At 36.0% G+C, this 21,244-nt stretch overlaps 1 protein-coding gene across 1 annotated transcript; it reads right to left on the reverse strand.

Moving 5' to 3' along the window:
- Positions 1–6,250: 6,250 nt before the first annotated feature.
- Positions 6,251–13,053, reverse strand: MRPS30 (mitochondrial ribosomal protein S30). Its single transcript, XM_008053705.2, has 5 exons — positions 12,437–13,053; positions 10,901–11,046; positions 10,031–10,136; positions 8,765–8,941; positions 6,251–6,838 (listed from the first exon to the last, which is right to left on the reverse strand). The coding sequence occupies exons 1-5, from the start codon at positions 13,020–13,022 to the stop codon at positions 6,549–6,551; spliced, it is 1,305 nt and encodes a 434-aa protein (XP_008051896.1). The 5' UTR covers positions 13,023–13,053; the 3' UTR covers positions 6,251–6,548.
- Positions 13,054–21,244: the final 8,191 nt, after the last annotated feature.

The raw sequence follows: 21,244 nt of genomic DNA on the forward strand, positions 1-21,244 counted from the left end.
AAATAACTGAAAGATGCCTCCACTCAACAGCCAGTAAGTTACTGAGGTCCTCAGTCCAACAACCTCCTAACAACTACATAAATTTGAAGAAGCTCTTTCCCTAGCTGATCCTCCAGATGAGACCCTACCCTGGCTTTTAATTGTAGCCTGAAGCAGCAAACCCAATTAAGCCATGCCTGAACTCATGACCTACAGAAGTTGTGAGATAAGTGTATGTTGTTTTAAGTCACTAATTTTGTGTTAATATGTAGCAATAGAGAACTGGTATGTTTGAAGTTCTTAATTTTGTTTACTGCTTGGTTTTGCAGTGTTCAAATTTATATTTGGATCCTTTGCAAATCTGCAGTCTTTTCTTAATAGTTCCCAATTCTGAAATTTCCAATCTTTTATCTTCTTGAGCACAGTAAACATATTAAAGGTCTATCTCACAATCCAAATATTTGATGCCCTTTTGAATCTATTGTTTTTGCTAATTTTCATTCCTCCTGTCTTTCTCCTCCTGTGCTTTGTTATGTGAAGATATACTTGGAAAATGTGTTTGCTAAAGTAACCTGAGGCCTAGGAAAATGTTCTTCTCTTCCTACAGGTTTGTATCTTTCAGGTTTCCAGGGGCATCAGAAATCTAATGTCTGTCACCTTAAGCTACCTTAAAAAAATGCTCTATCTAGATTACTAAATTTCTTTCTTTTTTTTTTTTTTGACTTGGAGTCTTACTCTGTTGCCCAGGCTGGAATGCAGTGGCACGCTCATGGCCACCCTAGCGCTGACCTGCTGGGCTCCGGCGATCCTTCCACCTCAGCCTTCCAAGTAGCAGGAACTACAGGTGCATGCTACCGCGCCTGGCTAATTTTTGATTTACTGTATGGACAAGGTCTCGCCAAGTTATCTGGGCTGGTCTCGAAGCCGCGGGCTCAGGCAATCCACTCACTTCAGCCTCTCAAAGTACTGGGATTACAGGCTGAGCCACCGAGCCCAGCCGATGACTAAATTTTAAGCTACATTCTATGTGAATGGTTTACTCCTGTTTCACCCTTACCTGTAGGATGCTGTTCTTCAGTTTGAACTAAAGAATTGTATCAGGGTCACAACCTTGGAAATCCTATACTTTCTTTCACCCTTCTAGTCTCACAAGACTATTTAAACATTACTCATTGGTTAACAAATCTGCCCTCCAGAGAAAAACCATCCTAATACCAGGATCACTTTCTAGATTTCCATTTTCTTTCGTTTATCAGCCTGCTAATTAACTGTCATGCTAGCTTTCCAATACCTTCAAATAGATGTCATATGTATTCAGGTGTTACGGCAGGAAGACTGGACAAAATAATCTAATCCACAATTTTTTAAAACAGAACTTGAAATGGTTTTGTTTGCTTGATAAGAAACCTCACAGCTTATTAGCCAGCCTGTAGCACTACTTGGGCATCTTCTAAGGGATCAATCCTGCACAAGCATCCTAACCATCCTTCCCTAAATGGAGAGTGATGGTGTGAATAGCCTTATCTAGGCTATAAAGGGAAACTAAATATTAAATGTAGTGTCCAAATACTCCCTGGTTATCAATTTTGGTTCTATAGAAATGGACAAAATTTCTCCCAATTTTGTAAGTAGACTGCCCAAACAAAATAAAGCATGATTCACTTCACCATTCATTCAGCAGAGAAAGGAACAGAAGTTTATGTTTTGCCAGATGACTTTAAATATCATCCTCCAACCCAGACTAGAGGTTTTGCTTAATTATCTCAAATGCCCTTAAATTCCTCTAAATGACTACCAAAATGCTTTTTGCCATAAAACTGAGATTTCTAGAGCCTAAAAAGTAATCACAAAGGTTGTCACCAGTAATGCAAGTTCTTAACAGCTATCTGGGTCTAAGGGGTCATAAACTCAATGCCTTAGAAAAATATTTGCTAGAAATTAGTGAGGTAGGCTGAATGTTGTTAAGGTAGAGAAGAGACATGAAGAGTGGCAGGAACTGTGACAAATTGGAGAGTATGCGCCATCTCAAAGGACCCAGAGCAGACAATTCCCAGCTCCTGTCTATTGTTTACATCTAAGAAATGTAAACCTGCAATTGCCATATCTTCCCATTTTTTAAGAGAACCTGGATTTCTGGATTTTTGTAATACTCCTCCTTTTAAAAATATTGGTAATTAATTAACAAAGAAACAAACAAAATACTGCATGTGGTTACAATGAATGGCATAAACAACGACCAATTATCTTGGATGTGTATTCCAACTTTAAATCCTACCCACCTTCATTAGTATTCCTAACAATGAAGACAGAAAATGTCCTGAAAGGCTTCAGAAATCCTAATAAAGTGCTTATAACATAAATATTATTTTGCAAAACAAAGTTAAGTTTTACATACGGTGAAAAGCCAAAGACATACTATGCTAGTGGCTAAAGCTCTCATAAGCTTTCATTTTCCTAAGGTCAGGACAACTTTTAGTAATTCAGACCTAGATTAAAATAATTAGAAATGACAGCTAGCTCCTTCTAAAGCTTATTGACTATTTGGGGGTCATTCTACTAAATATAAAATGCATTATGTATCTCTATAGTATGATTAAGGCCATAGCAAAAAAGAATACAATGATTCCCATTTTATGCATGTATATAAAACATATAAAAAAATGCTAAATTTGTGAAATTCTGTATATCAACACATTTTTCATAAAAATATTGAGGGTATATATTTAAAATATTAATGCATCAAATTTATAATCACCTAACATATCTTAGAAAATTATTGGAATTATTATTAAAAAAATAAAGGATAGCTTTTTTTCTCTTTAGTTTTTCTAAACTGGATAATGTAGTTTTTGCTGATTAAATCTTTATGTCACCAAGAACTGGAATAAAAACTTTTTGTTTCTTACCCAAAACTTACAAAGGTAAAAAAGTAAAAGAGATCCCATTTGTATGGAATTCCCATCATTTGATTCCTTTCTAGAGAATATTATCTGTATTTTAAATCCAATGGCAGTTCCATTATAAAATTATAAAAATAAGTCATCTAACAACCATAACTTAAGAATGCAAAAAGCTAAAACACAACCAACACAATAAGTCTCAAACTTCTGTACAAACTATTATAAAGTTTCAAAAGTCAGTATAAAATGCCAAGTAATAATTACAAAAACTTTACAAAGTGAAATGTGGAATTCTCTAGGATAACAAAGAACACAAAAGGCAATCACAATGTGAGAAATAATTCAGTTATTATTTTTCAGAGAAAAATAACAGGAATGAAATTGAGAAATGGATTAATTTGTACTAAAAACGTTGTCTTAGAGAAATATTTTTTAAAACAGGCCAATTATGAGCATAGACTTAAAGTTATATAGCCACAGAAGCTATAGTTAATACAAGGGTAAACTTATTTGGATAGTAGCTATTGCCAAATTTTACTCCATCAGTTGTTTAATATTCACGAAGATAATAACTGTCTTATACTTGAAACATTATCTACAAATTCTTATTCTTTGTGAATTCCTTATTTCTTCCTTGGTTTTTATTTTTTTATTGTCATTTTTGTCTTATAAAACCTCCTGGCCAAACTTTGGACAACAAAAAAAGTCTTTCACGTTGAAAAACTCAACTTGTCCAAACACTGGTCGATCAATGTCAATATTGTAAACCAAAAGGCCTTCACCTATTCTCATTATTATCTATAGCAATTTTTCCCATTTACTTTGCTTGTGCCTTGCTCTTTTCTTATTTTCTCTATCCAAAGGCATGAATTTATCAATTTCATAACAGTAAATGGACAATTTTTTAAAGTATTGTAACTAACATTTTATGTAAATCAACCTTACCTCTTATGTAACCCAAGTATTATACAACTTAGGTGAGAATTTTTTTTTTTTTTTGAGTCGGAGTCTCACTCTGTCACCCAGACTGGAGTGCAGTGGCCGCTCCCGGCCACCGCAGCCTCGCCTGCTGGGCTCCGGCGATCCTTCCGCCGCAGCCTTCCGAGTAGCCGGAATTACAGGCATGCGCTACCACGCCCGGCTGATTTTTTTTGATTTATTGTAGAGATGAGGTCTTGCTGCCCAGGCGGGTCTCAAGCCCGCGGGCTCAGGCAATCCACTCACCTCAGCCTCCCAAAGGCGCGGGATTACAGGCTGAGCCACCGAGCCCGGCTAGGTGAGAATTTAATATAAAATGCAATAACTGTCATCTTAGTACTTTTGTGCTGCAATAACAAATTCCATAATCTGGGCGGCTTATAAACAACAGAAATCAATTTCTCCTAGTTCTGGAGACCAGGAAGATCAAGGCACCAACAGATTCAGTGTCCGGTGAATGTCTGCTCTCTGGTACATAGATGGTACCATCTTGCCGTGCTCTCACGTTATAAAAGGGGTAAATGTGCTGCCTTGGGTCTATTTTAGAAGGGTACTAATTCTACTCATGAAGGCTCTACCTCCTAATACCACAAACTTGGGGGTTAGGATTCTGATACATAAATTTTAGGGAAAACAAATTCAAACCACAGTACGGGTCTATTAAAATATCTTATGAAAAAAAAATCTAAAGCCTTCATGTCTAGTATCTAAGGTTTCAGTTTCCAGGTACTAGTGACTTTGAGTAAATTAAAATATATGTATGATAAAACCTATGTAAATTTTCTTGAATAACATATAATCAAGACAAGACTTTTCAAATACAACTTCATAATGAAGTTGGTTATGATAGAGTGAAATCTGACATAAGTTGACAGTTCCATACTAGAGTCCATTCAAGAGAATTTGTTTCTTTAAATTGTCTTCTGATTATAAAAATATGTATTTTCTAGCAAATCTGGAACATTGTAAAATTAGGGAGAAAATAGCCGGGCTCGGTGGCTCAGCCTGTAATCCCATGCTTTGGGAGGCTGAGGTGAGTGGATAGCCTGAGCCCGCGGGTTCGAGACCCGCCTGGGCAACTTGACGAGACCTCATCTCTACAATAAATCAAAAAAATTAGCTGGGCGTGGTAGCACGCGCCTGTAGTTCCAGCTACTTGGAAGGCTGAGGCAGAAGGATGGCCAGAGCCCAGCAGGTCGAGGCTACGGTGGCTGGGAGTGGACACTGCACTCCAGTCTGAGTGACAGAATGAGACTCCAACTCAAAAAAAAAATTAGGGGGAAAAAAAAATGGTCAATAACCGTACTCACTCAGACCTATTCAGTTTTAACGGTGATCCAAAGTACAAAATTGAAATCAAACTTTACTTTTGAATGTGCTTATAAGTATATTTAAATTCATGGAATTTGTAAGGTCATCTAGGGACAGTGTGAATTACATTGACTAGAACAAAACCTGGAGGTATATCAAAATCTGAAGAAAGGCTAGAGAAAGAATAGCAAAGGGAATATAAGAGAATTGTCAATGAGTTACGATGAAAACCAAGAGTATGTTTCATTGAAGGAAATAAAAGGCACAAGTTCAAGAACAGAGAGGTCAACCATGTGTTCAACTGTACAGAGTAAAATAAGGATAGAAAAAAACTGTCAAATGGATTTTGCTACATAGACGTTAATGGTTAGCTGGTATCTATGATGATAAGTAGTTTCAGGGGAACCCAAATCAGATTGAACATACCCACTTCTTGAGAATCAACTGAAAAATTATTTGACTTAATAAGCTAATTAAATTAGTTTTTTACAAAATAAATATATAGTAATTAATATCAGTTATCTAAAGTCATTTAAAAAAACTATAAAAAGGATAAAATTGGAAAGAAAAATTCCATGTACAATTACACAAAAACTTAGGCATAAATAGGAAATGTGTGATCAACATAAAAAGAAACTATAAACTTTGTTGAGGAATAAAAAATGTAAACAAATGCACAGACCAGAAATCAAACTAGGAAGAATGACTACCTTAAATTCACTAATTCATACCCATTCAACATTTATCAATAGCGCCTACTTCTAAGATTCTAGGCACTTGGACTGGATTAGTAAACAAAGCATATAAAAGTCAAAGCTGACAGTCTTATGTGATTTCAATAGAAATGTCATTGATGTTTCACCATTAAACATGAGTTAGATGCTGACAAATTTAAGACTCTCATTAACGTATACTATTAATACTTACCTATTTTATTTTTAAACCAAGATTGAGAATTTTATCCAAATCCTTTTTTTCTCCTTTGAACAACTAATGTTCTCTATTAGCATTATTTACTAACATTTAGTCATTACTGAAATGATTCTACCCTGCCGTAATTGTTTCTTTTAATTACTGCTGAATTTAGTACATTAGCATTTTATTTAGGATTCCTGCATTTATATTAAAATGTGCATTTAATAGCTCAGTTTTATCAGTTAGCTATATATAAGTAAATTTATTTTAAAACCAACAAAATATAATTAAAGTTAAATCTTTCAGTAACAAATATGAGCAGAATGAGAGGTCTAATCATAGACTGACATACAGAATATTTGTCTCATAAATCAATACATTTAATATTTGACAGTTATAAGTCTCATCATCATTGTTTCTTCAGTGAAATTTAAATATTTCCAAAGTCCTGAATCAAATAAGTTCTTAGTTTTCCAACAGCTGTGATTTGTCTTCTTTTGGTCTATTCAGAAGAAAGTGAACCATTTGAAGTAGAACATCATCATCAAAACCTTTCACATCATTATCCTCAATTGTGTCATAAAGAGGTTTACTTTGTGTCCCCCAACATATATTTTTACGAGGGTTATTTTGATCAGCCTGTGCAGTCAGTGCCAACGTATTTAACTGGTAGCAGAAAAAAGAAAAATATTTTCCGTCTGTGATCACACCCTGGGAGATAAAAGGTCGAGTAATATCTGCTTCACTCCAGAACCCTGTAGAAGAAAGTTATGTTGAAATTTATACATAGAATATGTTCAACAAAAATAAAATAAATACATTAGAGGTTATCAAATATCTCCTAAAATCTACATATTTTAATTCCCAGAATCTCCAAATTTTCTTATCTTCTCCATTCTAACCCTATATTACATTTCTGCATTGAAAATTCTTTCCACACTTCTGGTATCCCCAAACTCATGATTCAACTTTTTCAACAACTTCAGTCTTCCACGGTTTTTCAGTCTTAACTTACTTTATTTAACGGCAGCAAGCTCTATCTTTGCCGATCCCTTCTACATCTGGTAGAAACTACATTGTTACAACTGGCTTCAAATATGTTCAAATTTTCACCATACCAGCAGCATCTACCCCCAACAGCCATTTTGGCCATTTACTTCACCAAATCCACAAAAATGTACTTTCAAAAGAAACCACCTCTCTAAGGATTTCAACAATGTCCTTAAATAAATTCAGTAACTTTCTTTACATATCTCAGAATTAGTTTTGAGCTGTTGTCTTTTTGCCTAAAATATGTCATAACATCCCAGGATGCCTTAATACCATTAACTACTCAAATTTTCGGGTTGCTTTTTGTTCAGGCTGACTGGTTTTAATACTTTTAAACCCAAATGCCAAGGCCAAGCAGAAACTTTCTTTTTCCACACATATTTTATATTATCCTTAATGGACAAAGCCAATGAATAATATTCTTAAAATATTGTTAGTTCTACTTGTAAAAAGTACTTTATCTTTCAAGAATAAACAGTGCATCCTAACATCTTCAAGAAAACTAGCTCTCACTCTTCTAACTGTGTTTACTCCTATTCCCACACTCTCCCTTCATTTCTATTATAAAAATGTAAGTCAACAATTGCAAGTATAGGTTAAGATACATATATATATATGAACAAGGCGAGCCTAGTAATAATTACATTTGTATTAAAGTTTCTCCTGAACATTAATATAGAATTAATCTAGTTCATACTTAACTACTTTATATGATAAGCTCTAAAAGTCCTACAGGATAGTCTCTGGCTTCCTCAATGCCATTCTCCATCATTCTCCCTCTCCCTTTCTTCATCAGTCTTCATACTGTTCTTTAATCACTTCCACCCTGTTTCCACCTCAAAGACTTTAACTTGCCATTCCTCTTATCTGGAACTGTCTTACCCCAGATTTGTACATAGGTCGCTTTTGAACATTTAGGTCTCAGGTCCTAAGTTATTTTTTAGAGACCTCCTCTGGATGACTTTATTCAAATCGATCCCTCCCTACACTGCATGCATACCCACCCCCTATACATCATTCTATACCTTACTGTAGTATATTTTCTCCATAGTAGTACCACTAGCTGAAAATATTACATGCTCATTATTTTTTACTCTCCTACTATTAATATAAATTCCAGGGGAGCAGAATCTGTTTCATTCAACACTACACCTCCAACAAATACAGTACATGGCATCTAAACAGCATTCGTTAGTTATAGAATGAATGAACAACCTCCTAATTCAAATCCTGGACATGTCCTTTAAAGAAATTACATAGGATAGTCATAATTTAATCTAAATATTTAATCCACAAAATCATTTCCTTTTCTACTTCAGAAAGCTGTTATCATCGACAAGGGATTGATTTAATTAGCTATAAGGTCTTTGAAATCCTTGCAAAAACCACCAGAAAAAGATAACTTCGCATAGGAGGTAAAGTAAAAGATTAAAATAACTACTTAAGTATCATTTGCAAATTACAACTGTAAAATATTTAACTCTAGGTTTTAAAACTATTTTGTGTCAATACAAAGGTTTTCAAAATGTTAAGATGCAACCTACATTTTAACACAAAGAAAATAATTTGAACTACTCAGTTCTGAAAATGTTATAGAAACTTTCAAAAGCAGTTATATAATTAGTTTTTACCTTGATACATAGCCTGTGCTCCAGTCCAAGCAAAAAGGCTTGCAATAGCATTAGCTCTAAAAACAACTTCTATTTGATCAGCACAATTTTGTGCCAAAAGCCTTTCCCTTTTCAATTTATTAGGTAACAGGTGAAACTGAGTGTGGCCATAACAACACGGATCAGCTGTTTTTGAGCCTGAAGAGCAAAATAAAAACATTTGGATGAAATGCACATGTACAACATATGGAGCACATGTTTTAGTATTTGAACCCATTTTTTTCTTTATATATCATGTGCTCAGTGCTCAAAATGCATAAATGAATATATTAGTTTGCTTATTTTATTAATTATAATAAAGTTAAATTTCACATGAAAGCACAATTTCTCACTCTGATAGCTACCATAAAGCCTACCATAACACGGCCTAAGACAAGAATATATATAAAACTTATTTCAAATTCTCTACTATTTCAGTTTTCTCAAATTCCTTAGTCATCATTAGCTTTGTTAGCCTCCTTGTCATATTCGCTAGAAGATAAAACCATGTCGTAACTTTAAAAGTTTCCTATATTATCTAATAAAATAATTATATACATTTATCCTAATTTTTAAAAATGCTTTTTAGACTACATTTCTAAGTAAAGAAAATAAGAAATATTTCATAAAATGCTGACATTCTTGATTTTAGTAGTAAAGTCTTTTCAGCTATAAGTTCTCTATAGGTCACTTCCTAAGATCACAGTAACCGAGAAGAGGCTGATAAAACAGGTCTGGAGAACTTGCATAAAGCCTTTTCAAAACTTCCTCAAGTCAGCTAGGAATTAACAAAAGAAGAAAAACAGCAGAAGAATAAGCTGCATGAGAAAAGGGCACACATCAGGCGTTATTAATTTGTGAATTCCTGATGGTTATCACTACTCATAGAACAAATGTGACACTTCAGTGAAAAAGCCATTCACTGTCTTAAGTCTGGTTCTAGACAAATTTTTACTTTTGAAACAAATTATTTTTTCTACGTAATAAATCAACAAAGCTTAATAGCTATCTTTTAAAGTTAAATTCTGCTATTTCAGTAGAAGCAAGTAAAATTTCAGAATGGTGAGCTGAAAGAATATTTTCTTTCCAATTTTCATGCATTTAGCAATAACCTGAAGTTATGAATTATATTGCTCATGAACTATAAGAGCCTCTTGGTCATCAAGAATTCATTTTTTATTTTTTCATGCTCTAAATTTGTATAGGACACTTTGAATGCATTTATGGTATGGTAAAAGAGAAACTTACCAATAAATATGGTGTTTTCATACTGCCTTTTGAATAACGGAAGTTTGTCTGGCTTACATTTCATAACAGGGATTTCTATAGGAACAGAATAATCCAATGGCACAAACTTAAAGAAAAAGAAAACATATTGAATTCACAGCAACATTAGTATGCATTTTACTCACATTCTTATTAGATTAAAAAATGTTTAAATAAGGTGGTTTTACAAAATGACGTGATATTTCTACCATCTAATGATGGGCTAGACCCAGCTAGTCACCTTTTTTTACAAGTAAAGTCTTACTGAAACACAGCCATACATATTCATTTATATAATTTATATATTGAATATGGCTATAAGAGCAGAGCTGAATAAGTGCAACAGACATTTATAGCCTACAGTCTAAAATATCAACTATCCGGATCTTTACAGAAAAAGTGTGACAAGCAACCTCTGACTTTAAAGCATGAGTAATACTCAAAAATATATTTGTTTTTCTCCAAAAGAACGACAAATACATAAAACAACCCAGCTTATAACTGTCAAACTTCCATGATTTATGATTATTTAGTATAGTCTACTGTAAATTACAATCATATTATTAGCATTTTTATATTAAGAGAAAGATAAAAATCTGTGTGATCCTGCAAAATGATGCCTTAATCTGTCATTCTTAATATGATTATTTGATCTTTTCAAAATACACCACAGATTAAAAAGTTTAAAAAGATTTTCAGATGAAACCGTCTTGAAAGGAAACTTGAAAGGCAAGACGTCACCCAAAACATTTTATCTTACTAAGCCTTTGACCTAATCGGCTATGTATACGTATCTAATTACATCATACGTAACATGTATTTACTATAGATACACATGCAATAAATCCTTACCTCAGGGAGTTGCTTGGATATTCGAATCTGGTTGTGTGGTTGATCATTTATTTGGTATCGCAAGGCATCAACTCGACCTTTTCGATGACCACGAGGAATAATTTCTTCACCACGCAACCAGTAAAAGTGAACTGGGCGTTTACAGTCTGTCAAAAGATATTCGATTTTTTTTCATCTGATCATCTAGATTAATTTGACTACTATCAGAACACTAAAGAATGCGAAGTAACAGACAATTTAAGAATACGTCTAATTTTAAAAGATATCAAAAATTGCTTTGATGTAAAATAGAATCTGAGTTGTGTGATAATTTAATTATGATGACTTAAAAATAACATTCAAGCATTTATTTTCTACCTGTGCCATCACTATGCTTAGCACTGCAACCAAAGAAGTTTCTCAGTTTAGGAGAATAAAAATGAAATAAGTTAACAGGAATACCACTCACCAGAAATAAAAAGTTTAACAGGAGTCAGAGCAGTTTTATCAATTCAATCCTCACAATAACCCTAAAACGTATGATAGTTTTCATCATCTCCATTTTATAAAAGAAGAACCTGGGTCCTGACAAAGTTAAGTTTCCTAGGCCACCAATCAGGCGTAGTTTGTGATGCTTTCCTCAAGGACAACTTCCTCAACTGAGTTCACACGCTCACTAGAAGGCTCAGTTGAGCACACATCTACAATCACAGCATTAATTCAGTATTAAGACACTCGGTAGTAGATATAAAATGAACGTGTCCGAAACACTAATTGTTAAAGCGGTCTCTATGTTACTTTTCATGTTCTCCCTGCACAGTTTAAACAGAAGTTGCTGACTGTTTACTGGCAACTCAGAATGGCTAGGTTTGAAGTTTGGCCCCTCAATCCCTCAGCTACAGGGTCTCAGACTTGACACATTTTACATTTCTAGGCCTCCGCTTGTTTTTTTCACTTATAAAAACATCGTTACCTACGGTAAACGGTTATTGTGAGGATTCATGAGTTGACACATAAAATTGAGCATAGGGCCTAGCACATAATACTGAATAAACCTTAGGCCTTTTTGCTAATACCTCATTTAATCTTCACAATTCTAAGACAAAACACTACTCCTGTAATTCTCATCTTGAAAGTGAGAAAAATTCAGCTGAGAGAGGTTCACGAATTGACATTTAGCCACACAGCTTTTGGGTAGTGGCGACAAAAGGCAACCCAGGACTGTCCAAGGGCCGCTCCTCTTCACCTCCACCGCTCTTCCGTTCGGCTGGACACTCACAAAGTGGTCAAGGGCTGGAATCCTGGAAAGCTTAGGTAGGCTCCCCTAGAGTTTCACAGCTAGGAGGGGGCACAGCAGTCATTAGGACCTCGTCTACAGATTCGTCACGCAGTGACGGCGACTAAACCAGGCTGCCCGCAGCTAGGAGCAGAGAGACCAGGAAAAAAGAAATGAACAAGACAGAGCACAAAAAGGCGAAGGAGCAAATCCGCGGCAGAGTGAGGCCCTCACCGCAAGCCCCACCTCTCCCGTCCGCCGTGGCGGGGCGCGAGGCTCACCGAGGGCGGCGGCGGCCAGGACCGGGTTGTGCGGGCTGAGCAGGCCCAGCAGGACGACCACCAGCTGATCCAGGAAGGGAGAAACGATGGCCTCGCGCGCCTCGTGGACCGGCACCCGCCGCCGGCGCTGCAGATAGCAGTGCTCCTGCAGGAGGCAGTCACACGCGGCGGCCCGCAGCGCCGCCAGGTCCAGCGCCGGCGCGGGCTCGGGTTCCGCGGGCGGGGGCGGCAGGCCGGACAGGAACACGGTCTTGGTGAAGCCCTGGTACCAGCGGTCGGCGTTCAGGGCGAAGGTCTGCGGGTACACCACGTACTTCATGAACTGCATCTTGGTGAGGATTCGCAGCTTCTCCTCCACCGACTCAGCCGCGTGCACCTTCGCCTGCCAGCGCTCCACCCGCCGCTGCCGCGCCGCCTTGCTGTCAGCTGTCAGGGAGGCCACAATCGGCGGGTACCGCGCGACTGGGGCCGTTGTGACATCTGGGCCGACGGCTTCTAGAGCCCTGGCGGCGGCGACCTCGGCTGCGGTGTGCAATAAAAGGCCCCGACGGCGCAGCGCAGGCCTCCAGCCCCCGGCCGCCGCCATCTTCGCCGCGGTTCCGGCCTCGGAGGTCAACTTCAGCGTTTGTCCCGCCCTGCACGCTTGCTGTGGGGACCAATCGGAAAGCGGAATCTGAGCCGAGGTTGGGAAGGCCGAATCTCAGTGGGCGTGGAGTACGTTGCGGCCTTCAAGCTTAGCCAATCAGAGCGCTTCTCCAATCGCGGTTTCGAGCGTTGGCGGGTGAGAGAACTAGTGTGCTTAAGGCTTGTCCCCGGGTCTGGCTTGGGGAAGATGCTGCCACCTAGGTTGCTTTTCCTATCAGAGCAGCCTTTTTGCCAGAAGCCTTAAGCTCTTGCTTAAATTTGCTGGTTTCATTTGTGTCCCATACCATTTATTTTCTGATTTCGTTGTAGGGATAAAAATTTATTTTTGAAAATACATTACTGGCATGTTTTTTGATATACAGGATTATTTTTAAAATTATACAAGTATGACCCACTATTAATCTTTAGGAAGATAATCCCGTATTTTTCTCTGTTACTCTGTGGGTGAAAAAGGGTGGAATGTTTTTTATTTTGATTTAACAGAAAAGAGAAGATAGAGAAAAATTTAAAACTACTAAATAAGTTTGTTTAAATTTTGCTTCGTATTAAAACCATTATTAATTCAACATGAGTACATGAGTTCTTCCTTCTGATCTGTGAGCTCCTTGAAAAAAGGTATTGTTTTGTTTTTTAAGCTTCAGCAAGCACCTGTGCATAATGGATACTCACTAAATAGCTGCTAAAAAAAATCACCAAAATAACTCCAAATCTAAGTTTATTTAATGCAATCTAATTTATTGACTCAGTCTCCTACTCGAATTAGAAACTGGAATAATATTGATTTGGATTTATTGTAATAATTCTTGAAGGTATTGAAAAGGTGTTATTGCTAAAGGGAACTCATAACTATGTATACTTTTAAGTTAGAATGGATGGTACAGTTTAACTATGAAATTGCAAGTCTATTAAACTAACCTTTAGAAATAATATACCTCAGTTTCATTAATAATATCTTCTGTGAGAAGTTGCTGGCAGAATCTCAAATATCCTTTCAACATTAATAACAAAAGGAGAACCTGGAAGACTTGGGATCTTTAAACCTGTATTCAGTATTTAAAGGGTAAACATGAGGTGCTCAATGTTATTTAAATCGAAATGATCTGCTTTTTTGAGTAAGTGAATAATAAATATGCTTTTAGAGAATATATCATGGAAATTCTAGGTTAATATTTTTAGAAAATCTCGTACTATTCTAACATAGAATTTAGGATTGGATATTGGAGCTGGAGACCAATTAACACAACAAATGATAGAATTCTGCCAGAAACTGCCTTTATCCTTTTTTTGGTGGATAAATCAAAAATTCTTAATTTACTCAACATGTACTGATTATAACATTATGAACCAAGGCGATAGGCTGTGGGAAAAGGAGAGCATACATAGTGAAGGATGGAGTAGACAGGGCTGGAGGGGAGGTAGAGTAAGGCCAGCAATGGGCATAGTAGCATACCAATGAGAAAGGACCAAGTCAGCATCATGGAAAGAAGGAGGCTTTTTCCGTTTACAATTTAAAGCTTTTATATTACACACAAGGAAACCGACATAAAGCCAAAGTTATGTAGTATGGCAGGGGCAGTATTGGTATTAGAACCCAGGTTATTATCTTCTCTGTTTTATTTAATGAATCTTACTGAATGTCTTTTATGTGTTAGACAGGGACCTAAGTGCTCAGGATACTTGGTGAACCAAACAGACAAAAGCTTATACTCTAACACAGAGATGGACAATAATTTATAATAAATAAGTAAATGATTTGATGTATTAGAAGGATAAGTGCTTTGAACAAAAATAGAGCAGGGAGAAGAGAAGATCATGTAATCTGGTAGGAGAGTTATTGCTTGCAATTTCAAATGTGTGGTCAGAGTAATGCTCATTGAAAGATGACATTGAAGCAAAAGCTCGAAGGAAGTGAGGTGTGAACCATCCCAGTGTCGAGGGAAAGAGAGTTCTAGCCAAAGGAATCAGCTAGTGCAGACCCCTGAGATGAGAACCTGGTGGGTTCAAGAATTAGGGAGAAGGCAGTGTGGTTGAAGGAAATGATGGATGGGGAAAGTGGTAGGAACGGGCCACAAGTTAAAGACTTTTGCTAGGATTTAAGGCAATTGCTAGGATTGTTAAACTTTTGACTACGATTCTGAGAGCAGAGGGAAGCCATTGGAGGGTTCTACTCAGAAGATTTTCATGGTATAGCTTAGGTTTTTAAAAGAATTTCTTAGGCCAGTCACAGTGACTCATTTCCTGTAATCTCAGCACTTTGGGAGGCCAAGGCAGGAGGATTGTTTGAGCACAGAATTCGAGACCAGCCTGGACAACATATGAGACCTCATCTCTACAAAAAATAAAAAATTAAATAGCTGAACCAGGTGGCGTGCACCAGTAGTTCCAGCTGCTTGGGAGGCTGAGGCAGAAGAATCACTTGAGCCCAGGAAGTCGAGGCAGTGGCACCACATTTCAGTCTGGGTGACAAAGTGAGACTTCAAAAAAAAATTATGTACATGTTAGTCATCTGGGGCTGCCATAACAAAATGCCATAGACTGGGGACTCAAACAACAGACATTTATTTTCTCATTGTTCTGGAGGCTAAAAGATGAAGGTGCCAAGAAGAACAGATCTGGTGAGGACTTCCTTTTTAGTTTGCAGACAGCTACCTTCTCCCTGTGTCTTCACATGACAGACAGAAAGTGAACTCTCTGGTATCTCTTGCTATAAGGACGTTAATACTATGGGATCAACGCCATGTGCTTATGACCTCATCTAACCTTAATTACTTCTGTAGAGGCCCTATCTTAGTTATATTCAGGGTTAAGACTTGAACATATATATATACATTTTGATTGGTCACAATCAGTCCATTGTAATCTAACTGATTTGGAAATAAAGATTGTGGAGGATCAAATATGGAAGTAGAGAAACAGGTTAGAAGATAATTTGTCATATTTTAGGCAAGAACTGATTGTGACTTGAAGGGATAATATAGCAATGGAGACAATGGGAAGTGGTCATAGATTCTAAATTGAATGTAGGTCTGAATAAAAGATTCCAAAATTTTGGACCTGAGGAGTCTGATGACAGGAAAAGACCTGTGGACAAATGATTTTTTTTTTCTTTAGTTAATCTGTCATTTTTTTTGAGGGGAGAGGAACAGAGCAAGTAAGTTAAGGCTTGAGAAAAGGAATAGGAGAATTTGTGAAATGTGTATTTATTTATTTATATGTGTCTATATCATTAACAGTCCCCCAGAAGAAAATTGATATTAGTATCTTCCCTATTAAGGTTCCCATTGGTCTTAAATTATTACAGTCCCAACCAATCAAACCATTATGTTTTCTAATAGCTTTTTGAACCTTCTTTACTTCATTCATTCAACAAATATTTACTAAGTGACTGCTATATACCAACACTGTTCTAGATGCAGAAGATACTGCAGTGAAATAAAGGCTTTCATGGAGCTTACATGCTAGTGGTACCTGAGAAGGTAACATTTGAATAACATTGGAAGGAGATGAGGATAGACCCATATGGACATCTTGGGGAAGAGGGAAAATTCCAGCCTGAGCATATACTCTGAACCTCCTCAGGTACACCCGAAAAGTGGGAAGAACACCAAGGAAACTGATACAGCTAAAGTAGAGTAGGCAGTTCACCTTTGGAAATGATCCACCAATATCTTACTCAGAAACAGGATCTGATGAATAGGGTAATATTTATAATCACAGTTTTTTTTGTTGTTCTGGTTATGTACCTTGACTGCTTCTAGTAGGGTATCAGAAAGTATTGTTGATGTCTAGATGAGGCCCAAGCTGCCCAATCAATTGTAGTCTTTATCAGAGCTTCTTATATTTAAATAGAAGATGTGAGAAGGAAATAGAGACTAGTCATTTTCTACCTCCAAATGTGAATGGAAGTTGCAACTTTTTTGTTCATTTGTTTTTTTAATTGAGTTTTGTTTCCTTCACATATATATCCTAAAGCATATTTCTTACCTGGTTGTATGTATGACAAATTTACGTAAAACTGAGAACATAATAGAAAGTGTTAGTGGAGAAGAGAGGTCAAAGAGGTGGGGTTTTTGTTTGTTTTGTTTTTTACAGGATTTCTAATGGTTGGTTTAGAATAAACAGGAAAGAACCTAAGTGTCTACCTTATATGCCAGGGACTATGTTAAGTACTTTATGTGTGTCATCTACATAATCTCTCAGTCATCCCCCAAAATGAATATTATCCTCTATTTTTTTGTTTGGGTTTTTTTTGTTTTTTCTTTTCTTTTTAATATATTTTTTTTTTGGTAAAGTCTTAAAACTCTTGCTCTTCAGCAGATGAAGATTAGTGGAAACGATTTTGAAAAAGAAAAGGTGGAAGGATCAGTTTACTTGATTTCAAGCCTTAATGCATAACTATAGTCATCGGTGGAAAAAGATTTGTTGAAAAATTGTGTGGGAGCAGTTGGACATCCGTTGGTCAAAATAAATACACAAACTTCAACCTGTTTCTTAAACTTTTTGGGAAAGTTAACTCAAAATGAGTCACAGACTTAAATGCAAGCATAAAATTATACCAAAAAAAATAAATAAATAAAACCCGGAAAAAGTTTGCAGCATCTAGGATCAAGCAAAGAGTTCCTTAGAGTTTACACCAAAAGCATAATTTTTAAGAGCAAAACTTGAAGTTGAACATTATCAAAATAAAACTTTTGTTCTGCAAAATCCCTGTTAAAAGGATGAAAAAGACAAGCTACAGACTGAGAGAAAATAATTGTAAGCCATATATCCAATAAATCACTAGTATCTAGTATTTAAAGAAGTATTCTCAAAAATCAACAGTAAATAAAAATAAGCGATCCAATTAAAAATTGTTCAAAAGGCCTGAATATCAAAGAGAATGTACAGATGGCAAATAAGCACATGAATAGATGTCCCACATCAGTAGTCAAAAAAAAAAGCAAATTAAAACCAAAATGAGATTTCATTACATACCTGTCAGAATAGCTAAATTAAAAAAACAGTGACAACACCACTTGCTGATGAAGATTAAGAGAAACTTGATCACTCAACACGTTGTTAATGAGAACCTAAACTAGCACAGCCACTCTAGAAAACAGTTTGGAATTTTTTTTTTTTTTTAAATGAAGCTATCAAGCAACCAGCAATTGCATTTTGGGAGCATTTATCCTAGATAAGTGGAAATTTATTTTCAACCAAAAACCTGTACATAATACAGCTTTATTTATTATAGCCAAAAATTGGGGATAAAAAAAATCACAGTTGTCCTTGAACAGGTGAATGGTTAAATAATCCATGCCATCGAATACTCTCATTAATAAAAAGGAAAGAACTATTGATATGTATAACAATCCATCCAGCACATCTGAGTAAATCTTCAGAGAATTACACTGAATTTTAAAAAGTCAATCCCAAAAGGCTATATGATTTCATCTACATAGCATTATATGATTTCATCCACATAGCATTTTTGAGGTGAAAAATTAGAGAAAAGAAAAACAGATTAGCTGTTAGCAGAGATTAAGGAGTCAGTGATATGGCAGGGAAGTGGAAGAGGCTATAAAATAGCAACATAAGGGATCCTTGTGGTGATGGAAAAGTTCGCATCTCGACTATATCAATGTCCCTATCTTGGTGGTGGTATTCAACTACAGGTTTGCAAGATGTTACCATTAAAGGAAACAGTACAGAGGGCAGGAGATTTGACTGTATTGTTTCTTACAGCAGCATGTGAATCTATAATTATCTTTTAAACAATTTAATTAAAAATGAAAGCAAATGTGGTAGAGTTCTTGGATGTAGGGAGAAACTTGTTATATGCTTTAGGTTAAATAAGCTTTAGTAGTTCTGCATCTGTAGCTATCACAATCTCAGTGATTCTACAGATAGAAGCACCTGAGCATTTTATCTTGCAATACAAATTATTTTATTAAATTAGCTATCCTTTTTTTTCTCCTTTGTATTGCAGTGAAGTACCATATAGAGATATATGTTTTGAATTCATGGGGATAGGTAGGTTATCTGTAAATTTTATTTGGGGATATTACAAGGAGTATTACAAACTATGAACTATTGCTACAAAAGAAGGCATTGGAACTGCAGAGTTGAACTTTTAATGTAGTTTGCATTTATAGTTAGATAGGAAAACTTTGAAGGTGAATGTCATTTTTCTCCAGATCCAACATGTAATGACTTATATCCATCTATGAAGTATATTCTGTGTGTTTCTTATTTTCTGTACTGACTTGAAAGCTCACAATGGCCTCACCTGAGATCCAGTCTGGCTCGGCCACTTCACTTTCCTTATTTAGAAGACTAATAATACTCACTTTACAAGTTTGCTATAGGAATTTAATGAGGTAGCATATGTAAAATAACGCAACATTTACCAAATGCCAATTGCCTTATATGTGTCACTGTTGTTAATTCTCTCAGTAACAAACTTTAAGTCAGAGCATATGGCCTTAATTTTATAGGTGAGGAAAATGAGGCACTATGAGGGTAAGGGATTGGCTCAAGCTCTTAAGTTCCAGACCAACATTAAACCATACTATCTGACTATGAAGTCATGTTTCCTTAAACCAAGGGGTTTGTAGGCTAGAACTATGGATCTAGAAGGGATCCAAGAACTCTTGAAAGGTGGGTAGCCAAATCTCAAGATTGTGATATGTAATTCATCCATAGGTACTTAGAATTAAAGAAGGTATTTCTGAATTTCTTGTATACTATTTTGAACAGTCCATAATTTTGCCTTTCCTAGAAATAAGCAATGTGAGGGAAATGAATATCTTTTTTCTTGGCTTCAAAAATCTTATCAACGATACAAGGGCAATAGGACAACATAGCAATGGTCAGGCAGGGTTATTAATTTGCTAATCTCCAGAATGCAAGAGACCATAATGAAATGCTAACAAATAGATGTGGACTTCATACCAGAGAAAATGTAAGTCAAATGAAAATGACACCGATTCAGTGGACAAATGGAGAAAGTTTATAGTCATGTTGGTAATTGATTTTTATTAATGTATTTGTTTTTACTCCAATAAATAAGAGCATTTTAACTTTGGTAATCAAGATAAAGGTATTATTGTTCTGCAAACCTGTATTACAACAATGACAAAACACAGTTGTAGCAAAGACTAATTAATTGAGTAAAAACAATCATTAGAATGACTTTCTACAGTTCATATAAATGGCACAATGTTGCAGAAAATTTCCTACAGAAATTAAAGTTAATGTCTACAGAAAAGAAACCCACACGATTCATTAATTCATATAATCTCAGAGCAAACTTTTTACCCCAGTTCATTGCCAATTTGTAGGAATAACATGGGGTGTTTTTCTCACTGGCTGATATTTTGCATCATGATTATAACACAGCACTGAATATTCATGTTATAAAGACTCATTTTAAGCATAAGTCAGTGACAAATAACCTGTTGTTTCTTGAGAGGACCATATATTCGAAGCAACCTCCAAACGGCAAAATAGCTGAGGAAGCAAAGAAGGAGGGAGACAAATCCAGTGTGTCCGTTTTGGGTGATTATTGAGAGAACTTAGAAGCATAGTCTTGGGCAGCTGCAAGGCAGGTAGATTTCCACGGTCATTTCCCAGATAAGACTTATATACCATAGGGAAAGAATACGTGTGCTTTGTGCAAGACAATGAAGGGCAAACTTCCAGAGTAGGCAAGAATGCTATATGTTTCATAGCCTATAATTTGTGTGATAAAATCAAAGTTGCTTTGATTTAAAAGCAAGAGTAAATGTTCTTACATTAAGGACAGTAAATAAAGTAGAAACCAGGAGACATTCACGGGACTGGGACTAATCAGAAGTCAACATGGTGGATTAACATGTTATTTTTGTCTCTACATTTATAAAGTAGCCTCCTATGAATTTGAAAAGTATGCTTGCATCTGTTGGTTGTGGTGGTGGAAGGTAAATGGTTAAGTATATTTAAAAAAGGTAAAATTTTTGGTTTGGCAAAGTATATATGCTAGACATATTCATAACAGGAAATTTCAACTACAAAAATTTATGAAATGAGAACTCTTCTATAACTTTCCATCCCCTAGATAAGTTTGATTAAAAAGTAAATAACATTTTAGGTTTCAGAGAAACTGCTAATTCAGTATTCTCAAATTTCCTGGTTAGCTCCTTT

This window comes from Carlito syrichta, unplaced genomic scaffold (assembly GCF_000164805.1).
Source record: "Carlito syrichta isolate Samal-C Ts95f unplaced genomic scaffold, Tarsius_syrichta-2.0.1 Scaffold288381, whole genome shotgun sequence".
In the NCBI taxonomy this organism is placed as follows: Eukaryota; Metazoa; Chordata; class Mammalia; order Primates; family Tarsiidae; genus Carlito; species Carlito syrichta.

Bases quoted from the DNA above. Each gene is read 5' to 3' on its own strand.
- MRPS30 (XM_008053705.2), bottom strand. From the start codon at position 13,022: ATGGCGGCGGCCGGGGGCTGGAGGCCTGCGCTGCGCCGTCGGGGCCTT. The intron at 10,137-10,900 runs GTAAGGATTTAT...TTTTTCTTTAAG, and splicing joins TATCCAAGCAACTCCCTGAG to TTTGTGCCATTGGATTATTC. The intron at 8,942-10,030 runs GTAAGTTTCTCT...TTTGCTCTTCAG, and splicing joins TGAAAACACCATATTTATTG to GCTCAAAAACAGCTGATCCG.